Source organism: Rhinolophus sinicus, linkage group LG01, assembly GCF_036562045.2.
Source record: "Rhinolophus sinicus isolate RSC01 linkage group LG01, ASM3656204v1, whole genome shotgun sequence".
Classification (NCBI taxonomy): domain Eukaryota; kingdom Metazoa; phylum Chordata; class Mammalia; order Chiroptera; family Rhinolophidae; genus Rhinolophus; species Rhinolophus sinicus.
In genome coordinates, this window is record NC_133751.1 from 55,275,397 (window position 1) to 55,293,889 (window position 18,493).

General features: G+C 40.9%; 1 protein-coding gene across 1 annotated transcript in view; it reads right to left on the minus strand.

Moving 5' to 3' along the window:
- The window catches only part of ATP13A5 (ATPase 13A5), a 100,361-nt gene that overhangs the window by 42,453 nt on the left and 39,415 nt on the right, over positions 1 to 18,493 (minus strand). The window contains exons 10-16 of the mRNA XM_019723136.2: positions 13,299 to 13,469; positions 10,919 to 11,076; positions 8,033 to 8,221; positions 6,476 to 6,537; positions 5,002 to 5,152; positions 2,648 to 2,734; positions 1,702 to 1,858 (exon numbers count right to left, since the gene is read on the minus strand). Of these exons, the coding sequence (XP_019578695.2) occupies positions 1,702 to 1,858; positions 2,648 to 2,734; positions 5,002 to 5,152; positions 6,476 to 6,537; positions 8,033 to 8,221; positions 10,919 to 11,076; positions 13,299 to 13,469 (975 nt within the window). The remainder of the gene's footprint in view (positions 1 to 1,701; positions 1,859 to 2,647; positions 2,735 to 5,001; positions 5,153 to 6,475; positions 6,538 to 8,032; positions 8,222 to 10,918; positions 11,077 to 13,298; positions 13,470 to 18,493) is intronic.

An 18,493-nucleotide genomic window follows, 5' to 3' on the forward strand; every position in this document is an offset into this window, starting at 1 on the left:
TGCCTACCTGGATGAAATGAGGGAAACAGCAAATCCTCTAGATCAGGAGTCAACAAACTACAGGCCAAATCTGGCCCATCACTTGTTTTTATAAATAAAGTTTTATTGGAACATAGTCACAGCCATTTGTTTATTGTTCATGGCTGCTTTGGGGCTACAATGGAAGGGTTGAACAGTTGAAACAAACACCATGTGGCATGCAAAGCTTAATTTATTACCTGGCTCTTTACAAAAAAGTTTGCCAATCCTCGCTTTAGATAATGGACGACACAATGCCAGCATTTGTGAGTTTTGACATGGTAATCATAACTAATGTTAGTATATTTATACAATCTTTATGATTTATAGTCTGCCTATAAAGGTATTAGAAAGAAGCACAGTATAATCAGAGGTATGGTGGCTTAGGTAGCAAAACTCCCGAGTTCTAATCTCCACTCTCCAACCAGCTCCCTGACCTTGGGCATGATAAGTCTCTCTTCTGCACCTCAATTTTACTATCCATAAAAGGAGGGGGCTGTGGATCTCTCTGTCCCCATTCAGCTCAGACTTTCTGTAATTCTAAAATAATGCTGGAGGTGGGGATCTAATTTCAAGGATGCTCTTACCTCTCATTTCTTAAGTATAAGGGGGGTGGGAAAAATCACTGACAATAATATTAGCATATGTCAAGGATCAGAGTTTAGGACAATACGAAGAATTAAAAGGGTTACCAGAAGAATGAGAGGTGGCAAGGGACAGGCCCAAATCTTTACGTATAGAGCAGGGACAATAGTTACCAGCTAAAATTTCAAGAAGGTACTCACTCATCTGTGTGGCTGGGGGGGGAAAAAGAACAGCAAAGTATAGGCCATCAATCTGTGAAGGATAGAGTTAATGGGAGCTATGAAGAAGATTAAAGTCAGAAAACGAGGAGCATTTCGAAGGCACAAAAGACTCCAAGTAGAGGGATAAGTTAAAGCAATCATTTGCCAAATCAAAAATTCTGTGCATAATTTGATGGATATTAGGAATCATAAGGAGCATATAGATGAAAATAAGAAGAAAAGGCCAATTCTATCCAAATGAACTCATTTGAATGCAACAATATGCTTATAAATCTGGGCTGCTGCTTAGAGGGTGCATAAGTTTATAAGACTAAGAAACAATACAAATCAGCTCAAAATCTGGCCCAGAAAGATGAAACTGCTACGAAGATGATCAAACATCTTGGTCTCATACCATCAAACTTACTCTAACCACTTTTTTTCCTAAAAGGTTTATCTTTTCTACATTCTCCTTCCATCAATCTCTCTGAGGCCCCTTAAGTGGTGCCAGCTCCCGACAGGTAATGGAGCATCCCATCTGCAGAATTAGTCTAGTGTCCCAACCTGCCCCTTTGGTTCCTTCTTCTGACTTCTCCTCATTCTTACCCATCCTGGTTCTCTGAGCCCTGTGGCTTCCTTTTCTGGTCCCCTTGCTTCACATCTCATTCCCTCATATTCCATCATGGTTGGGCTTTCCTGGCTGGACCACAGCAGGATATTTACTCTCTGCCTCTCTGCCTTGCTATCATCACCTCTGCCTTATGAAATCTACTGGTCCCACCTCCCACCCACAGAGAAAACCACCACCTTCACATTCATTGATTTAGGCTTATTTGCTTTATGTGTTTGGGCTTTTAAAATGTCTTGCCTCCTGAAGGAGAAATTGGCCATTTAGTACCTGTTTCGGGTCTGCAGAACGTGGCCATCATCTCCGGGGCGCCCTTCATGTAGACATGGAAGTAATCCTCCCCCGCCAGCTGAGCAACCACAGACATCCTCTGCAGGCTCGAGGAAAAGGGAAACTGGCATAAGACAGTGATGGCTTCCACGGGACTCTGCAAGTGGACCAAGAAAGGGAAGCTTAAGAAGCTTTTAACTTATTTTGTTTAGCATAATAATCTCAAGATCCATCCATGTTGTCACAAATGGCATTATTTCATCTTTTCTTATGGCAGAATAGTATTGCATTGTGTATATATGTATATATCACCCCAATAAACTTTTAAAAAAAGAAGAAGCTTTTAAGTGAGATTTAGCAGATGCATACCAACAAACATGGTTTCCTCTGCAGTAAGCCCAGGGGACATGATGAAGTGGTATATTTGTCACCACATTGGTAATTTCTGGCTGCCCCTAAGGTGATTCCTTCATCAAGTTTTCTAGTCTGCAAGGCTCTTGCCCTTGGCTGCCTGGAGAAATCACCTTCCAGGCCAAGCTCACAGGTCACCTCCTCTGTGGTGCGTCTCTCCCAGATTCACGCCCACTCTGGACCTCTGTGGTTCTTTTTTCAGCCTTTATTAGAGCATTTGGCACATCGTATTACACTTATTTGCACCTCTGTTGATTTTTCTACCAGCCCGTGTGCTCCTCTAACACAGAGCCCAGCCTGTCTAGCTTTGAAATCACTCTATCCCTTAGCACCTAGCACAGTGTTCTAGCATACGTAGATACTCAGTGAGTGTTGGATAAATTAATGGATAAATTTAGGAATGAAAGAATGAACAAACTATGGACACTGTTGGGATAAGGCAAAATAATTAAGAATATAAAAATGTAGGAAACTCAGGGGAGGTTCACCAGTTCTAAGGGGAAAGAGCTATACAATTTCAGGAAGAAAATCATACCTGACTGGCTTTTGGTCCCGGTTTTATTACTATGTTTGAGTCTGACATCCCAAATTTGCGGCAGTCTACATTGCGATCTTCCATTATCTGTTTTAAAATGAAACCATTCATAAGACTCTTTAGAGAAAAATAATAAGAAAGAAATTTCTCTCATTTGCATAGCACTTTAATCTTTTCAAAGCCCTTTTCAATACTTTCTCTTCTAGGCCAATTATCTTAGTACTGTCATTGTTAAATTTCTGTTGTATTGATTTACATTAAAGGACCTTATTGTGGAATGTCAAAAAGCCAGGAATATTGTGACTGCATTTTAAGTAGCAAATGATGGAAGAAGTGCAAGCTACAGGCCAATGGCTCTTCCTAAATGGTATGTGTAATATTTGGAGGAGGATTTAAATGGAGATCTACATTCCAATACAGCTGAGCACATTAATTCTCAGATGAGTTAGGATTACATAGAATGGGACTATTTCTTATGCTATGTCTATGCTACTAGTCTAATTGGTTAGCTCAAGAGTTAGGAAAATAGCTGCTAGCAAATTAGAAAGCATATTTTAAAATGGTTTGTATTCTTTGGATATTACAACTGTATAAGTTATACCATCTGGAAACTAATATTAACCTAATATATGGGAAAAGCAGTCAGATACGGGAATAGTAGAGATCAGAAAATAGACATCTGGTCTCCACTCTGTCACTTACTTGTTTAACTTTGGGGATATCATTTCATTTCTCTAGATCTCAGTTTCTTCTGAAAACTACTCTGACATCCTTTCTAGTGCTAAAATTCTTACAGTCTATAAGGACATTTTCCCTCCTCCTTATGTTTAGTGAAATGTTCCTAACTACCAAAATATGTTTAACTCAAGGCTTTCTCACCCAGCTTTAAACTCAGTGAATAACCTTGCACTTTTACGCTTTGTTTGGAATGGATATAACTGTTCCTAAAAACAGTTCTTACAGAGCTAATACTCTTTATTTTCTTATACAAGACCCTAACTTGTCTGTCATTAGTATAGATACATCAACCTTCCTCTGATGGAGAAGGGGACGCTATCAGAACCTGAATCAAAGTCACATATAAAAATAACAACCTTGTGCAACTCATCATTGTGCGAATTCTAGTGATGCTGATAAGGACATTCCTTATAATAATTACACTGATTCTTCTCCATTAAGATGCAGGAAAGTGAGTACTGTTTTGTCTTGGTGTCAAAAATTTCTCCACAACAAATGCTCTCATTTTAACTTACTGATATCAGAAATTTCCCTGTGTGTCAGGATTCCCCTATTACTTTGGCCTCTAGAAAGCTACAAATGTCCTACTATAAATCTTTAAATTAGCCTTTTTGTGAGATGTACCTCATGTCCCTACAGTTATTTGTTTCCATTCCTTTAACAACTCTGTTGAAAATACGATCCTGTACTTGATGTCTCATTATAAGTAGATTTAGAATATTTTTTGGAGAGTAGCAGAATGTAATCAGCTAACTAACTAATTAATGAATGAATACCCTCCATTTGTTGGGCCCTTCACAGTACACACAGCCCCTCTAGGCTCATAGTTTCAATGCCCACCACAAGTCTGTGAGTGAGGCATTGTTACCCCAAATGCATAGATGAAGTACAGACTCAGGGTCTCGTTCTGGATTTGGGGTGACAAAACTAGAGAGTGGTGGATTTGAGAGGTCTTCCCACTGTGTCATGACAGCCACCAGCATTCACTCTCAGTTCACAAAATTGAAACAGCTGGACCTCAAGTGCTCCAGTTTGGAGTCTAGACCTATGCAGTTCAATATAGTAGCTACTTGTAGCTATTTATACTTAAATTTAAATTAATTAAAGTAAATAAAACAAAAAATTTAGTTCATCCATTGCATAGCTACATTTCAAATGCTCCTGGCTAATGGCTACTATACTCGACAGCAGTGCTTTAGTCTACTGTTTCTTTGATGGTGTTTTAAAGAATATTTGTTTTCTTCAAAACGTGTTTTGGCCTGTGAATAAGGTTTCTGTCATCGAATAGCTTTAGTAAATGTTGCATAACCTAGTCCCTCTTGAATATTCACAATGCACCACAGTATATTAAAGAAATCTTGTAGTGAAGAAATCAATTTAATTTTGTTCATACAGCAGCTCCCAAATTTATTTGATCATGGAACCTACTTCATGTTGTACACATTAAATAAGTTCTTTGGAGCAGAGGTAGGGACATTCAGGTAGGATCAGACTTTCATTCATGCATTATTATGAATCTTCTTTGGGTTTCAACCAAACAGAAAAGCTTTAGCACTCCCAGTAAGGATTTCTTCAAGTTTTGCTCATTCGGGTGAAGCAAGAAACTATCGCCTTACCCAGGCGGTGCCCTCAAACATTTTGAGGTCCAGTAGGTCTCCCTGGATGGTCCCATCTAGAAGTATCAGAGAGTGGCAGCTAGCCATGGCTGCACACAGTGGGCCCCATGGCAAAGCCCTGCCTGAGGCAAAGCTATGGACTTCCTGGAAACTGGTAAAGAAGACGATTAATAAGTTAAGGTCTTCAACAAAATCGTTTTTGCACACTGTGCCCCTTAAATCTTACTAACCTAGAGCTTCAATAATACCTAACTCCTATGCTGAAAACCTTGCATAGCTCCCATGCCCTCTACAATAAAGATCAAACTCCTGAGTCTGGGATTCAAGACCTGTCTGCTCCAGTTTTATATTATCTTGCAGATTTTACTCTGACTAGTGTGCTTTATGCAAAACGTTTCCAGAGCCACGTCAAATTTCTTGTTATTTCTATACTTGTGCAGGTATCGCCCTGCCCTTGAGACCTTGCTCACTTGGTTTCCTCATATTCTGCCTGCAGATTCCTCTTCATAAAACCTTCCTTTGAGATAGATCTGAATTTCCTTCTCAACAGAATTTGCCACTGGTCAATCAATACATATTATAATTTCAGAGGGCCTGGGTACAATTACAGGGACTTTTGTCAGGTTACTTGCAGCCAGCCCGCATGGTGGCAGTATTGTGGGAAAGCACGTTGTGGGAAGGCTCAGAGAGAATACCGGCAAATTCCACAGAGCTGGCTCTAGAAAGACACACACCCCAGGCAGTAAACGCTCTCTGGGGAGGCGCATTCCCTCCCTTACCTGGCTCTGTTCTGAGGTAACATCCCTGTAATTGTCTTCTCCCTGACCTACTACCAGCTTTCAGCCCATGTCTGTAAAGAGTCCAGCCATATACCCTTCAAAAGCGATCTCAAATTCTGTCTCCTTCAGGTGGTTGTCCTTGATCCATTCATTTTCAAAATTAATTTCTACCTTTTATCTGCTGTTACTATAAAAGCCAGGACTGTGTATGACATCAAGCAATCCTGATGATTTCTTCTTCTCTCTTCTGATATGTGTGCTTTCATGGTAAGCCTTTTCACAGCCTGTGGTGTACGCTAAAGGTGGGTGCATTTGCACCTTTTTCCCCCGCGAGAGTGTGAACTCTGAGGGAGGAGATGGAGCTCTTCTTTTCTGGATTCCTCACCACACTAGCCACCCAGGAAGTCTTTGCAGTTTTTAATTAAGCACAGTCCTTATTTTACTCTTTGCTTCTCTGTTTTATTTATTTAGCTTCTTAATTATCCAACTCATTCTATTCCATTTATCATGTGGAATTTGAAGACCTACTTTCCCTCTCTGATTCCGAAATTGGAACTCATATAATTTAAAAAATAGCAATACTTGGGAGTTGGTTCCAGCCAATGATTATACATATTTTATGTGACATTATCCCTCAACTATGGAAGGATGGGTTTGAGTAATGCCACACATTCCTCCTTCACTACGGTGCCCACCAATTGTCAGCAGTAGGGACAGTCCCCCAGAGGTCCAGCCCATCTTCTGTAAGAGTGCCAGTCTGGAAAAAAAATTAGAATTGGTATTAGCGTAGTATTTAGAGCTTTTAAGCATATCATGATTTACAGCAATTAAAGTAGATCTAGTTGTGCAAAGCCCTTCTTTGTATGCATCAAAATTTACACCAGAGGGCACCTGAAAAAAAGGTTCAGCTGGTGAGGAATAATTCCCAAAAGACTGTGTTGATAATTAGATGATTCTAGTTAGTAACCATTGCAACAAAATATAAGTGTTTTGGTTTTGTTTGTTACTGTAGTGACTTGTTAAATAAGAGATGTTCAGTGACTGGATATCCAACAAAAACCAGCTTTGACTTTTAGTTGGCACTTGTTGTCTTTCTAGAGCAGAGCCCAGAATCTTTGTCTTTCTTTTTAGTTCACAGTCTGCCATCTGGTTCACACAATTTTCTAAACTATGGATGACATGGTGACTGTCCAGATTGATAATGAAATGTTGAAAAAGGGCTTTGAGACTAAAAAAGAGCAACAAAGTGCTAAATAAATATTAACTAATGTCCATGGGTGGGTTTTATTGTTAGATCAGAGGAAAATGGTGGGGTGATTTGATTTGCTGTATTACGGGAGTATTTGTCAGATAATGTAACAGAGACAGCAAAATAGAACTGAGTACTATTATAAAACTTTTAGTTTGCTCATTGCTTCTCAGTCAATCATGAATTACAGATTTCATTGTCTTTACTAGGTAGACTAACAGCTGAAGGCCTGCTTAACACCCATTCAAAGTAAGGAGTTGGCTACCACTGGATCAGCACTAACAAGGCAGAGAAAGCATTACCAAGTGTTGGGGAATATCCTGTTTCAACACTGACACCCAGGTCTCCGACAGTACTTTTTAAACATCATCTCTGTATAAGACACTGAATTTTCTAGTTTTCTATCAAATGACATCTTTTATTATTACAGAACGTCCCATTAGCATAGTGCTTTATGGTGAAGTGCACATGCTTTCAGTTCTTACAACTTAGTAAATAAGGTAGAGACATTTTCAGGTCACAGGTGAATGGATCAGCCTCAGCACAATGGTCTGTCGGTTGGAGAGAAAGAACCAGACAGGGGTCATTGTCCACCCCCTCCCTTTCCTTAAAAGAAGCAGAGGAGAAAGGAATATGTTCACTTATGCTCAGGACACAGCACTTCCAGGAACTGAAATGTTTCTCATATTTTTTGCTGGAAAAAGCCAGCCAATCATCAAAGTTATTACAATAAGAGATTGTTTTAAAACCCAAAACAGAAACAAAAAATATTAAATGTCACAGGGAAGAAATTCATGATGTTATGGCTAACCCACTTCCTTAGGCCTCAGTAAAGTAGACTTCTAGAACATGATCTCACACTAACTCACTATGCGACCTTCTCTGGCCTCTGTGTTCCCATCTGTAAAATGAGGGCGCTGGACTAAACATCCTCTGAGGCCCTTCCCAGCTCTGTTGTGCCTTAAAAATCATTAACCTCCAGCCTGCAAAGTTGAGATCATACTTTGTCAAAGCACATGAGGTTTATTTGCCCGCACATGTTGATTCTCTGTGGGGAGATACAGAAGATTTTCCTTTTCATCAGCCTCTTCTGTGCGTGCACGATGCCTGTGGTCAGGGCGGCTGGCAGTATGGGAGGGACAGTCACGGTGAGCAGGAGCAGCGCCATGGTCGCGGTCTCTCTTGGAGAAACCTGTGGAGGGCAGGGACATGCAGGTTAGCCCAGCAGAGCAGGCTGGCACCCTTCCTGGCACCATCCCCTACAACACCACAGGGGCTCTAGAAGCTCAGAATACGCGTAGTGAGTCAGCTGTCTTGGTGGCGCTGAGTGTTCTCTTGGCCATCCCTAGGGAATGAAAAAACTGTCTCCCACTGCAGAACAAAGGATGTTCCCTACTCCACGCCCTTTCCTGACTCTGTTTCTCCACTTAGCGTTCTTTCCACTCAGGATACCCATCCCTTCTCTGCCCATCCACACACCCTCTGGACTCCCAGGGCACTGGGACTAGTCTTGAGCTGGAACATTTATCACAGTGGGTTGACTCTTGGATTATAAATCTCTCTCCACCTCTAGGCTCCAAAGTCCTCGTGCACACAGATGTGACTTGTTCACCTTTAAAGTCATCTTTGGATTCATCATACTCATCTCTAGATAGAAGGCCTAGCACCATTTCTGAAACAAAGGAGGTGCTCAGCAGGCATACTGAACGAATGGCGACTTGATAAAAACCATCACCAAGGTTCTGCTAAGATCTCAGCATATATTTCCCGCTATGGGGAGCCAATCATAAAAACAGCTTGCTCTCCCTGGACACACACATTGGAGCAGGCACTGTGTTAGGCTACATATATTACTCAGTTACTGCCCACAACAACTTTATGATGTAGATACTGTTATTTTCTACGTTTAACAGATGAGGAAACCAAGGCTTAAAATATTAAAAACTTCCCCAAGGCCACATGCTAGTTAAATGGGGAGAATCTGAACTGTGGTCTGTCTGACTCCGGGGCACAGATGTGTGACTAGTGTGTTATATTATCAAGCCAATTCTCATGGAGTCGGGATTCCAGGCAACTAAAGAAATTCACAAACCTGATAAAGGCAAGACCAAGGTGAAATCGCAGGGAAGCTTGCTTTACTTTTCACATGCTCTAAATATTACTGACTCTACCCTCTGTAACCTTATCTAGGTTTTTTTTTATGAAATTAACCATAGTTTGGGCCATAAAGTGCTCTTCTGAGTACTGGAAACAGATTCAAGTTCAATAGTAGAGGCTGCTCGATGCATCTTTGGACCAATCTCAGTTTATCACAAAATCCATCATTCCCTGCTTTTCCCACCCACAGCCACAGAGGAGTTTTGATCTTAAGGACTCTGATCTGTCTAATTCTGAGCCAGTGCAAGTAGAGGCAACCAACAGGTCCACAGGTGTTGACCCACAAGAAGATGGGGTCTGCAATTAACACTGCTGCTTTGGTGTATATTGGGTTGAGTTCTGCCCAGGAAACCTTCCTCCCCAATCACTTCCCGGGCTTTCTGGTCCACAGGAGAGGGTTTGTTGCTTGTTTCTCTGCTCAACACTCCTGCTTCCCAGATGAAACTGGCACACTGCCTCAAATCCAAGCCCTACTGGCTTTGAAAGTCTGCCTACCTCTTTTTAGGGTCCATTTTACTCGTCCAATATGTCTTGGCATCCTCTGCCTTCACCTGCCCTAGACATGCTCCCTGGGGGCTTATTTCAGTTTGGACAACTTGGAGCTCAAGTGTAAGCATGAACATTGCCCCCAAATTCACATGACTGTGTCTTTACCCACCAGTATTGACCCCTCTCTGCCTCCAACACATAAACACACAGAATGTACTGATGTGTGTGTCACCTACTGCCAGTTTCATACCTACGTTGGGATCCTTCTATTCACATTTTTTTTCTTTCTCCCTAAGAGCTCGCACTGCTAAGATCCCAGCATGTCTCACAGAAGAGACTGCATGGCTCACAACAGAATCAGACTCTCAAGACTAGAAAGGACCTCAGAGGTATTTGTGACAACTCTTCCTTCTCCAGCCATCACAACTCTTAAGAGAGAAATCCAAATGAAACCAGACACCCAGAAGCTTAAAAGAAAGTGAAGGTCCATGCATTATGAAGCTCTGTAAAAGTAGACATTTAATTTCATTTCAGAACTTAATAAAACACAGGGGCAACTCATTAACTAGATGGTATGTTGGGTATGCCCTGGACGATGTACACACTCAAACACGTCAACACTTTCAAATAATCCAAATTTCTAGGCATGGCATTCAAGATCCCTTTCAATCCGGCCTATTTCTACCTTGCCAGACTTAACCTCTGAATTGCTTGCTGGTTCCAGAAGACCCGTGTGCATTTCTTCCTTTGCATTTGCTCACTCAAATCAGTATGTCCTTCCTGCTCACTGACCTCATTAGCTAAATCATCCTATCCTATCAGGCTTAAGAAACATGTATTTCTTCTGAGGCTATTTGGGCTTGGGTGTCACCAATGCCACACACACAGTAATCTCTCATGGTGAAAGGAGGCGGTGAACTTTGCAACTTTTGTAGCTGTGCCATCCAATACAATTTTCACTAACAACATTTGGCTATTTAAATTGAAATTAATGAAATATTTCAATTAATTAAAATTGATAATTCATTTCCTCAATTACACTAGCTACACATCAATGCTCATAAGCCCATATGGTTAAGAGCTACCAAACTGGGCAGTGTAGATACTGCACAGAATATTTTCATCATCTAAGCAAGCTCCATTGGACAGCATTGATTCACAGACTGATAGGACTAAGAGGTAACCTTCTGCAACCCATCCGAGTTGGGTCAAGCTATTAGAAAGCCTTAACCCCAGTACTTACTCCTTGGGACATATATACACCAAGGGCATAGAGAAAACCCACAACTCCGACGCAGGCCAGGAACACTATGAACTTGAAGGCATCACTGTAGAGTTTGAAGTTCAGAGGCCGGGGATAGAGGATGGATCTCACCAAGTCCCCCTTGGCTGTATTGTAACCTACAGGAAGATAATCACAGGTGGTGTAAGGTCCTTTCATACATTTTCCCCCAAACCAAAAATGGTTGGCTTTGAATTAAGGATTGGTTAGGAGGATCATTTGATTATCGAATGCAAACAACATTGCTGTGACTTAACAGTGTATTTACATTTATTATTCTCACATGTCGCTGGGAACTATAAATGGCTTTCGTTAGCCCTGCTCAGTTTCTCTTGCTCTGGGAGTCAGCGCTTCAGTGGCTCACACCACAGCTCCCCACTCACATGTGGGTTTGGGGAAAAGACCAAGGAGCTGAGGGATGCGGTGACCAGAGAAGATGAGCTGCCCAGAGAAGACTTTAAAGTGCAAATATGTGCTGAAAATAATAAAAAAATTAGGTGAAAAAGCAAGGCACAAGTCGAGTAATTTCTTAAATATATACGCCTCTGATCACGTCACTCTTATGCTCAAAAACCTTCCAGAGCCCCTGTTTTTTAGAGTAAAGTTCAAATTTCTAGGCATGGCAGTTGAGGTCCACTTCAACCTGATCTACCCCTTCATTGCAAGACTTATCTCTTAACTGCTCACTGGTCCCAGGAAGCCCCTGTGCGATCCTTGCTTCGTATTTTGAAGACAAAAAATAAGCATGTCTTTCCAAGTCTCTGCTATGATTGGTTAAATCTTTCCCATCCTATTGAGCTTGGCTCAAAATGCCACCTCATCAAATAAATGTTTCCAGAATTCTACTTCTATACTTTGTATCTAAATTAATTCCCCTATTCTTTGGAGTCCCTGTAACACTTGGTCATAGGACATCTATCAGTGCTTTGTGTTTCAGTTAGCTGTCAATGCATCTGTCTCGTGCACCAGACCACCATCTTTAAGGACAAGCAGTACTTCACTTTTTTTTTTTCTTTAATCCTCAGTGCATAGCACTTAGTAGAAACTCATTAATGTCTAAGTTACTGGCAAAAACTAAGATTGACTACCATATATTCTAGACATGAGTCAGTATTGTAAGTATAAAACATGCCTTAATCCCACTACTTAATGAACATCTGGTCTCCTCAAGCATGGCTTTGCAGGCTTTGGAAAAAAGGAGCAGCGTTTCCGCTACTCTGTTGCCTTACCATTTTATAAACTCAGATCAGACAGTTTCCATTAGCTTCTGCTTCTCAGTAGGCTGAGAGATGTTCTCCTGCCCACTGACTGCTTTAAACATAAAACAAAACTTGATTTTTTAAATTTAAAATAATCGGGTAGAACAATTGAATCATAGACTCAAGTAAAGGAGAGAGAGGCAAGTGCAGGGTGTGTTTCAGATCCGTGAATATGTGGGGTGACAGAAACCCAGGCCAGGGGTGAATATGAGAGCTGGGACAGATCATGGATAGTGTTAGCTATGAAATGTCATGTGAAAGATTGGGACTAATCTTGGCAATCTTGAAAACGTTTTGTGTACGGTATGCATAAACTGCTTCAAGGTATGTTTTATACATGTGACGTGGTGACAGGTTCAGGAACAGTTAGAGAAAGGTTGAACAAAATACAAGAAAACATATTTGAGGCAACAGTTGAAAAGAATAGTCAAAAGACTATTTCTGTTGTAATAGTTTAGATAGGAGATGATGAAGTCCTGGAGAAAATACCACCATGGGGATAAGGGAGAGGGAGAAGGTATTTGTAGAATTTACAGACTGGGGAGCCCTATTGGTATGGGAGAAGGTGAGGAGTTAAGATGATATGAAAACACTGGCAAGATGGTGAGGTTGTCAACAGAAAGAGGCGATAGAGGAGGATGAGTTCCCGTTTCGATGCCTTAACTTTGAAGTGTCTGTGGGGAATCCAGGTGGAAGGGTTCAGCAAGGACCTTGAAATGACAACCCAGCAAGCAGCTCTTTGAAAGGAAAGTCTTCAAGGTTAGTGGTTGAAACTGTTTTTTCTGGAGGTATAGAAAAAAGAAGAAGCCTATATATATAAGGAAAAAACAAGAACACAGTTTTACCTTTGAGGAAACGTAGTTTATCCCTGTATTTTCTTCATCATCTACAAAGGTTTTAACAATGAACCATTTAATTGGAAATGATGGCAATTTAGGATAATAAGAGTCTGATTGGAAATGAGTATGGCTGTTATAACCAGAATGTGACAAACTCCATAATCCTAAACAGAATTTCCCTAATCCAATTCCCCTATTTCCAATCATGGACTAAATTTATTTAAAAAAGTGAAATTGACTCACCTGTTTGCAAAACGACTGCTCTTACTGGCCCCTGCGCAGAGGGCTTGACCTGGATCACTTCTGTTCCACAGAAAAGGACATGTTTCCGATAGTCCTCCAAGCTGTGGGATTTCCAGGGCATGGTATTCTCCATATGGGGCAATGGTGTCTTTGTAACAGGTATGCTTTCTCCTAAAAATGATTGTACTTTGTTGCTTATTCAGAGCTGGTGCTTGACAGTTTCAAGAAAGTATACAAACCACAGCTAACCCAGTCGTAATGCCCAACCCTTGAGTCAGATGACAGATCTTGGTGATGCTGCTGATGCAAAGTGGGGTACACTTGATTATATTTCAAATATTGATTTAAGATCTGCCTATTTGCCACACCTGGCCTACACAGTTTGTTGTTATAATTTTTAAAAAGCCCGTTTTATCAACAAGAGTTGTCAAATATTCCTCTGGTGAATTGTGCCCAGCACAATTCTAGGCAATGAAGGAACAATCAAGCATGTGTGTAGTTGTTATTATTTGCCTTTCATTCACTCATTTATCTATGCATCGACCCATTCATTCAACAAATATGTTTTTAAGTGCTTATTCTGTGCCAGGCACTGCTCTAGGTGCTGGGACCATAACAATGAACAAGACAGACAGAAATCCTGCTCTCATAAAGCTCAGGGAGCCAGGCTAGTAAATAGCAGCGGATGATTAATAAAATACAATCGGGTAAGTATTTTGGTAGCAGTAGCAGGTGATCTGAAGATATAACCCAAACTGAGGATCAGGAAAGATTTTCTGGACAATTAATAAGTGACAATTGGAAAGGAGAGTAAGGCTAGCCACCTTAAGGAGAAGAAGATGGAGGTCTTGGGCAAAGTGAGAGCAAACATGGTATGCTCTGGGCACTAGATAAGTAAGTTGAGGATTCTCGGGACATTGAGTGTGAGGGAGAGGTAAGCAGCTCTGAAAGTACACAAATGAATGAGAAACAATGCTTTCTTAAAATCTTCAAAATATTCTTTGTGATCATTTCGGAGCTGGCAGTGAAAGATAAAAATCAGTATAACAAGACGACCTCTCTGTCTCTGGATGATCTCAGCTCTACTCCCATTAATTAGCACCTCCACAGAGATACATCAGTAATATCTGTCTTCATCTTTTCCTCTCTCCTGGACACTTGTTCGGTATTTCCCAATTGCGGGCTGTTCATCCCAACCTGGACAACCCACTAGCTTCTCCAACTCAACATGTCTAAAATGCACATCAATATTTTCATCCCTAAACTTCCTCCTGACTTTCCTGTTTCTTCATGGTTCCACTCTCTTGCTAAGTCACAGTTTTACAGTCTCAAAATCATCCTTGATTCCTCTTCTTCCCATGCTCTGCTCTCTCGTGGAGTGATTCCCCGAGGCCTGCTGCTTTTTCCTTGGGAGTGTGCCTCTCTGGGACGTTCTTGAACTCTTACATCGAGGTCCCGATGACATCATTTTGGCAAGCGTTACCTAACTCACGGTGGTTGCATTAACAATGGATTAGCTGTGATGTGTTTAGCTCTTTGAAGTGCAAGCACATTCTCTGAATAATCTGAGGCTACCGTGGAACTAATAAATCTTTTTTATTAATAAGTATCTCAACCACAACCTTCCTTGATCTCCCAAGTTAGAAAAAGCCTCCAATCCTTCCCTTATGTTTCTGTTTTACTCTCACACGACTGCCACATTCACAACACTTCTGACCCCACAACAAGCCATTCTCGACACAAGCTGATTGTCCTACAATCTAACTCAATTCAATTCGGACACTATCTACCCAGAGACAGCATCAGATCCCACAGGTGAAGGGCTCAGTCCCACAAGACTGCTCCCACCCCACCTCAGATGCCAACTGCAGACCCAGATTGTCACCCGTGTTTCTGACGAATAAATCTGAGGTTACCACTACCCCACTCCTTGAATTTGATTAATTTGCAAGAGTGACTCACAGAACTCAGGCAAACACTGTGTTTACCGGTGTATTAAAGAATATGATAAAGGATACAGATGAACAGCCGGGTGAAGAGATATGTAAGACGAAGCCTGGGAGGGTCCCTAGCTCAGGACTTGGGGTGCATCACCCTCCTATTTGTGGATGTGTTCACCCACCTGGAAGCTCTCCAAACCCAGTACCATTGGGATTACGTGGAGGTTTCCTCACGTAGCCATGATCAATTTTCAACTCCATTTCCAGCCCCTCTCCCCTCTAGAGGATGGAGGCTGTGGCTGAAAATTCCAAGGTTCAAATCATGGCTTGGTCTTTGTGGTGAGCAGCCTCCATCCAGGAGCCACCCAGAGTCGCCTCATTAAAACAAAAGATGCTCCTAGTGCTCTTATCACTTAGAAAATTATCACAAGGGTATAGGAGCTTTGTGCCAGGAACCAGGGGCAGACATAGACATAGACATAGACATAGACATAGACATAGACATAGACATAGACATAGACATAGACATAGACATAGACATAGACATAGACATAGACATATAATTTTCCGATTATTTCACACTCCCTAACTGGTTTCTCCCGCTAGCCCCCTGCCCTTTTAGTTATCCCACACTACTTCCAGATGAATTCCATCAAAGACCCCTTGGACCATCTCGTTCTTTCCTCAAAACTCCTTAGGCTTTCCCATCGCCATTACTGATAAAGTTCAAACTCTCGCTAGATCGTCAAAGCCATCGCAATTTGAGCATCACTGCTCCTATTTCCTACCCAAACTCCAGCTACACTAGGCCACCTGCACCTCCTATTACTGACTCCCATTCTTCGCCAAAGCATTCTTCTCCTTTCCCTGGTGGCTATAGGACAGGATATTTAAGAGACAAGGAAAATTAGCTCAGAGTTCCAAAAGGATACATTTCAGAGACAAAATAAAAATGTTAATAACACTTCCTGGCTCCCCGTTTTAAAAAGCACTAGAATGAATTTAAAATTCCATCAGTCTTTTGCTAAAGTTCAATTAGCAAGCTAACATTTCATAATTTCTAATTTGAAAATACTATTATGTTGATTATAGTTATATAAATTTAGGTTCTATCTCTCCTTCAGTTAATAACTGAGGGCAAGGACTTTGATATGTATACCATTTTATATTCCTCATTTTCCCTACTGGTGTGTAATAGGTTGAAAATGCATATTTTTGCTCAATGACTGGATTGAATAAAAACAATTGCCCAGGTTTTTCTATGATGGGTTTTTCAACACTACTTTTCTACCATTGTGCAGTTTTTACATCCTAAGATGCAAGAAGCTATAAAATTTGTGTTAGTTGTCTTAAATATTCTTCAGGAAATTCTTGGCTAAATTCCTTTAGCCAAGCAGTATCTTTTAGTCATTTTCTTTAAAACAATTATGATACCCATCCATTGTGTGGATTTATCAGTTGCATTCCAAATGTCTTTGGAAAAAGGATAGAATCTTTTGGCAAGTCTCCAAATCACTGTACCACATAGTTTTGAAATCAGTCTTTTTAAAAGCACAGACTTATAGATCATTTCAAATGTTTTTCTGCCTTTGGATCACAGAATACTAATCCACAATCTATGATTAGACTAAGGTTAGTGAATATTTCTGCACATACAACCAACAGTACCAGGAACAGGCAGCTGGCTATTCAATCACCAGAGATGGAAGTCATTGGTGATGGAAGACAGTGTTCCAGAGATAAGGTTCAAATCAGATGATTTTACACAGAGATGATTTTCAAGTCTCTTTTAACCATATTCACATATTAATAAGAAGTCTTGTGCTTGGCCTTTCTTGGAATCCCAAGAAAGAATGGATTCACCTACTAAAGTTTGAAGGTCTTAAGTAGGCTGGAGAGGATTTCAGACGGAAGTACATGTATCATGAACTGTTCAGTTGGCTTCCGGGAACTGAAGATGCTGGCTGCTATAAAAGGGAGATTCTTTCCCTCGTCCCCAGTAAGCCAGATGCCTCCACACGGTGACAGTCTTGGAAAAGCCGTGTTCTTGTCTGTTTATATTTCTGGGATCCTTAGACTATAAAATGCTTGAGGGCAGGGACGGTTTCCTCATTTGTCTTGGTGATTCCAGCACACAGTACAGTGCCTGACACATAGTGGGCGTTTCTGAACCTTTACTGAATAAATGAATGAACACATAAATAAATGAAAAAAAAAAGGAAGGAAAGGAGAAGGGAATAAGAAAGAGAAAGAAAGAAAAACAGAAAAAGAAGAAAAGATCTGACCTGATTATAAGCTCGTCTGACAGGATATAAATGTGAAATAACCACTTAGGGAAAGTCCTGGGTGTCCATCTCAAATCACTGCACACTTCCCACACATACATTTCAAATAAATCAATAATTCTAATGAGTAGAGGGAGAGGGAAGGGGATTGTGGCTGACTGAATACCACCCTTCTCCCCCACAACTATCCCTAGGATAATGAGGAGGCAGTAACTCCAAGCATAGGCTCTAAGGTCACAATGCCTGGGGTTAAGTGTTTTATTCTCTTCGTAGAACTTAAAATTGACAGAAATGTATGTCTCTTACCTATTTTCATGTTTTCCGTCTCCCTACTAAAATGTCAGCTCCATGAGGGCAGAAATTTTACCTGCCTTGTTTACTGCGGTATCCCCAGCACTTAGCAGAGTGTCTGCTCCATACTAGGGGCTAACAAACATTTGTGGAATGAATGAACGGATGGATAAACGAATGAATCCAAATCTCAGCTCCACCACTTTTAAACTGTGTGACCTTGGGCAAATTATTTACCCTCTCTGGGCCTTATAGTCTCCGCCTTATACAGCTGTGGATTAAATGAAATAACATATGTAAGATGATGGCACAGTGCCCAATACATACAAGAACTAAGAAAAAATTAGCTGCTATGCCAAGAGAGAATTTCATTATATTAATGGAATTTCCCCAATGGTATTCCTTTTTTACTCTTGACTGCTTCGTGAGGAGCTAGACCTTGAAGGGGATCATTGCCTCAGGAAGCAGACAAAAAATATAAAAAGGACAGAGAGGTGATAACTGGCTTTTGGGTTTCAAAAGTCATTCATAAATTTAATCATGAATTTCAGACACTACTTGAGAGTCAGAACAAAGCTTTTCCTGTTTACCAAGCCTTTCCGCTACTACTTTTGTAGCTAAATAAAAATCCCTGGGCTGGGAGTTGGAAGAAAATCCAAAGGAAACTTCAATATTGTAT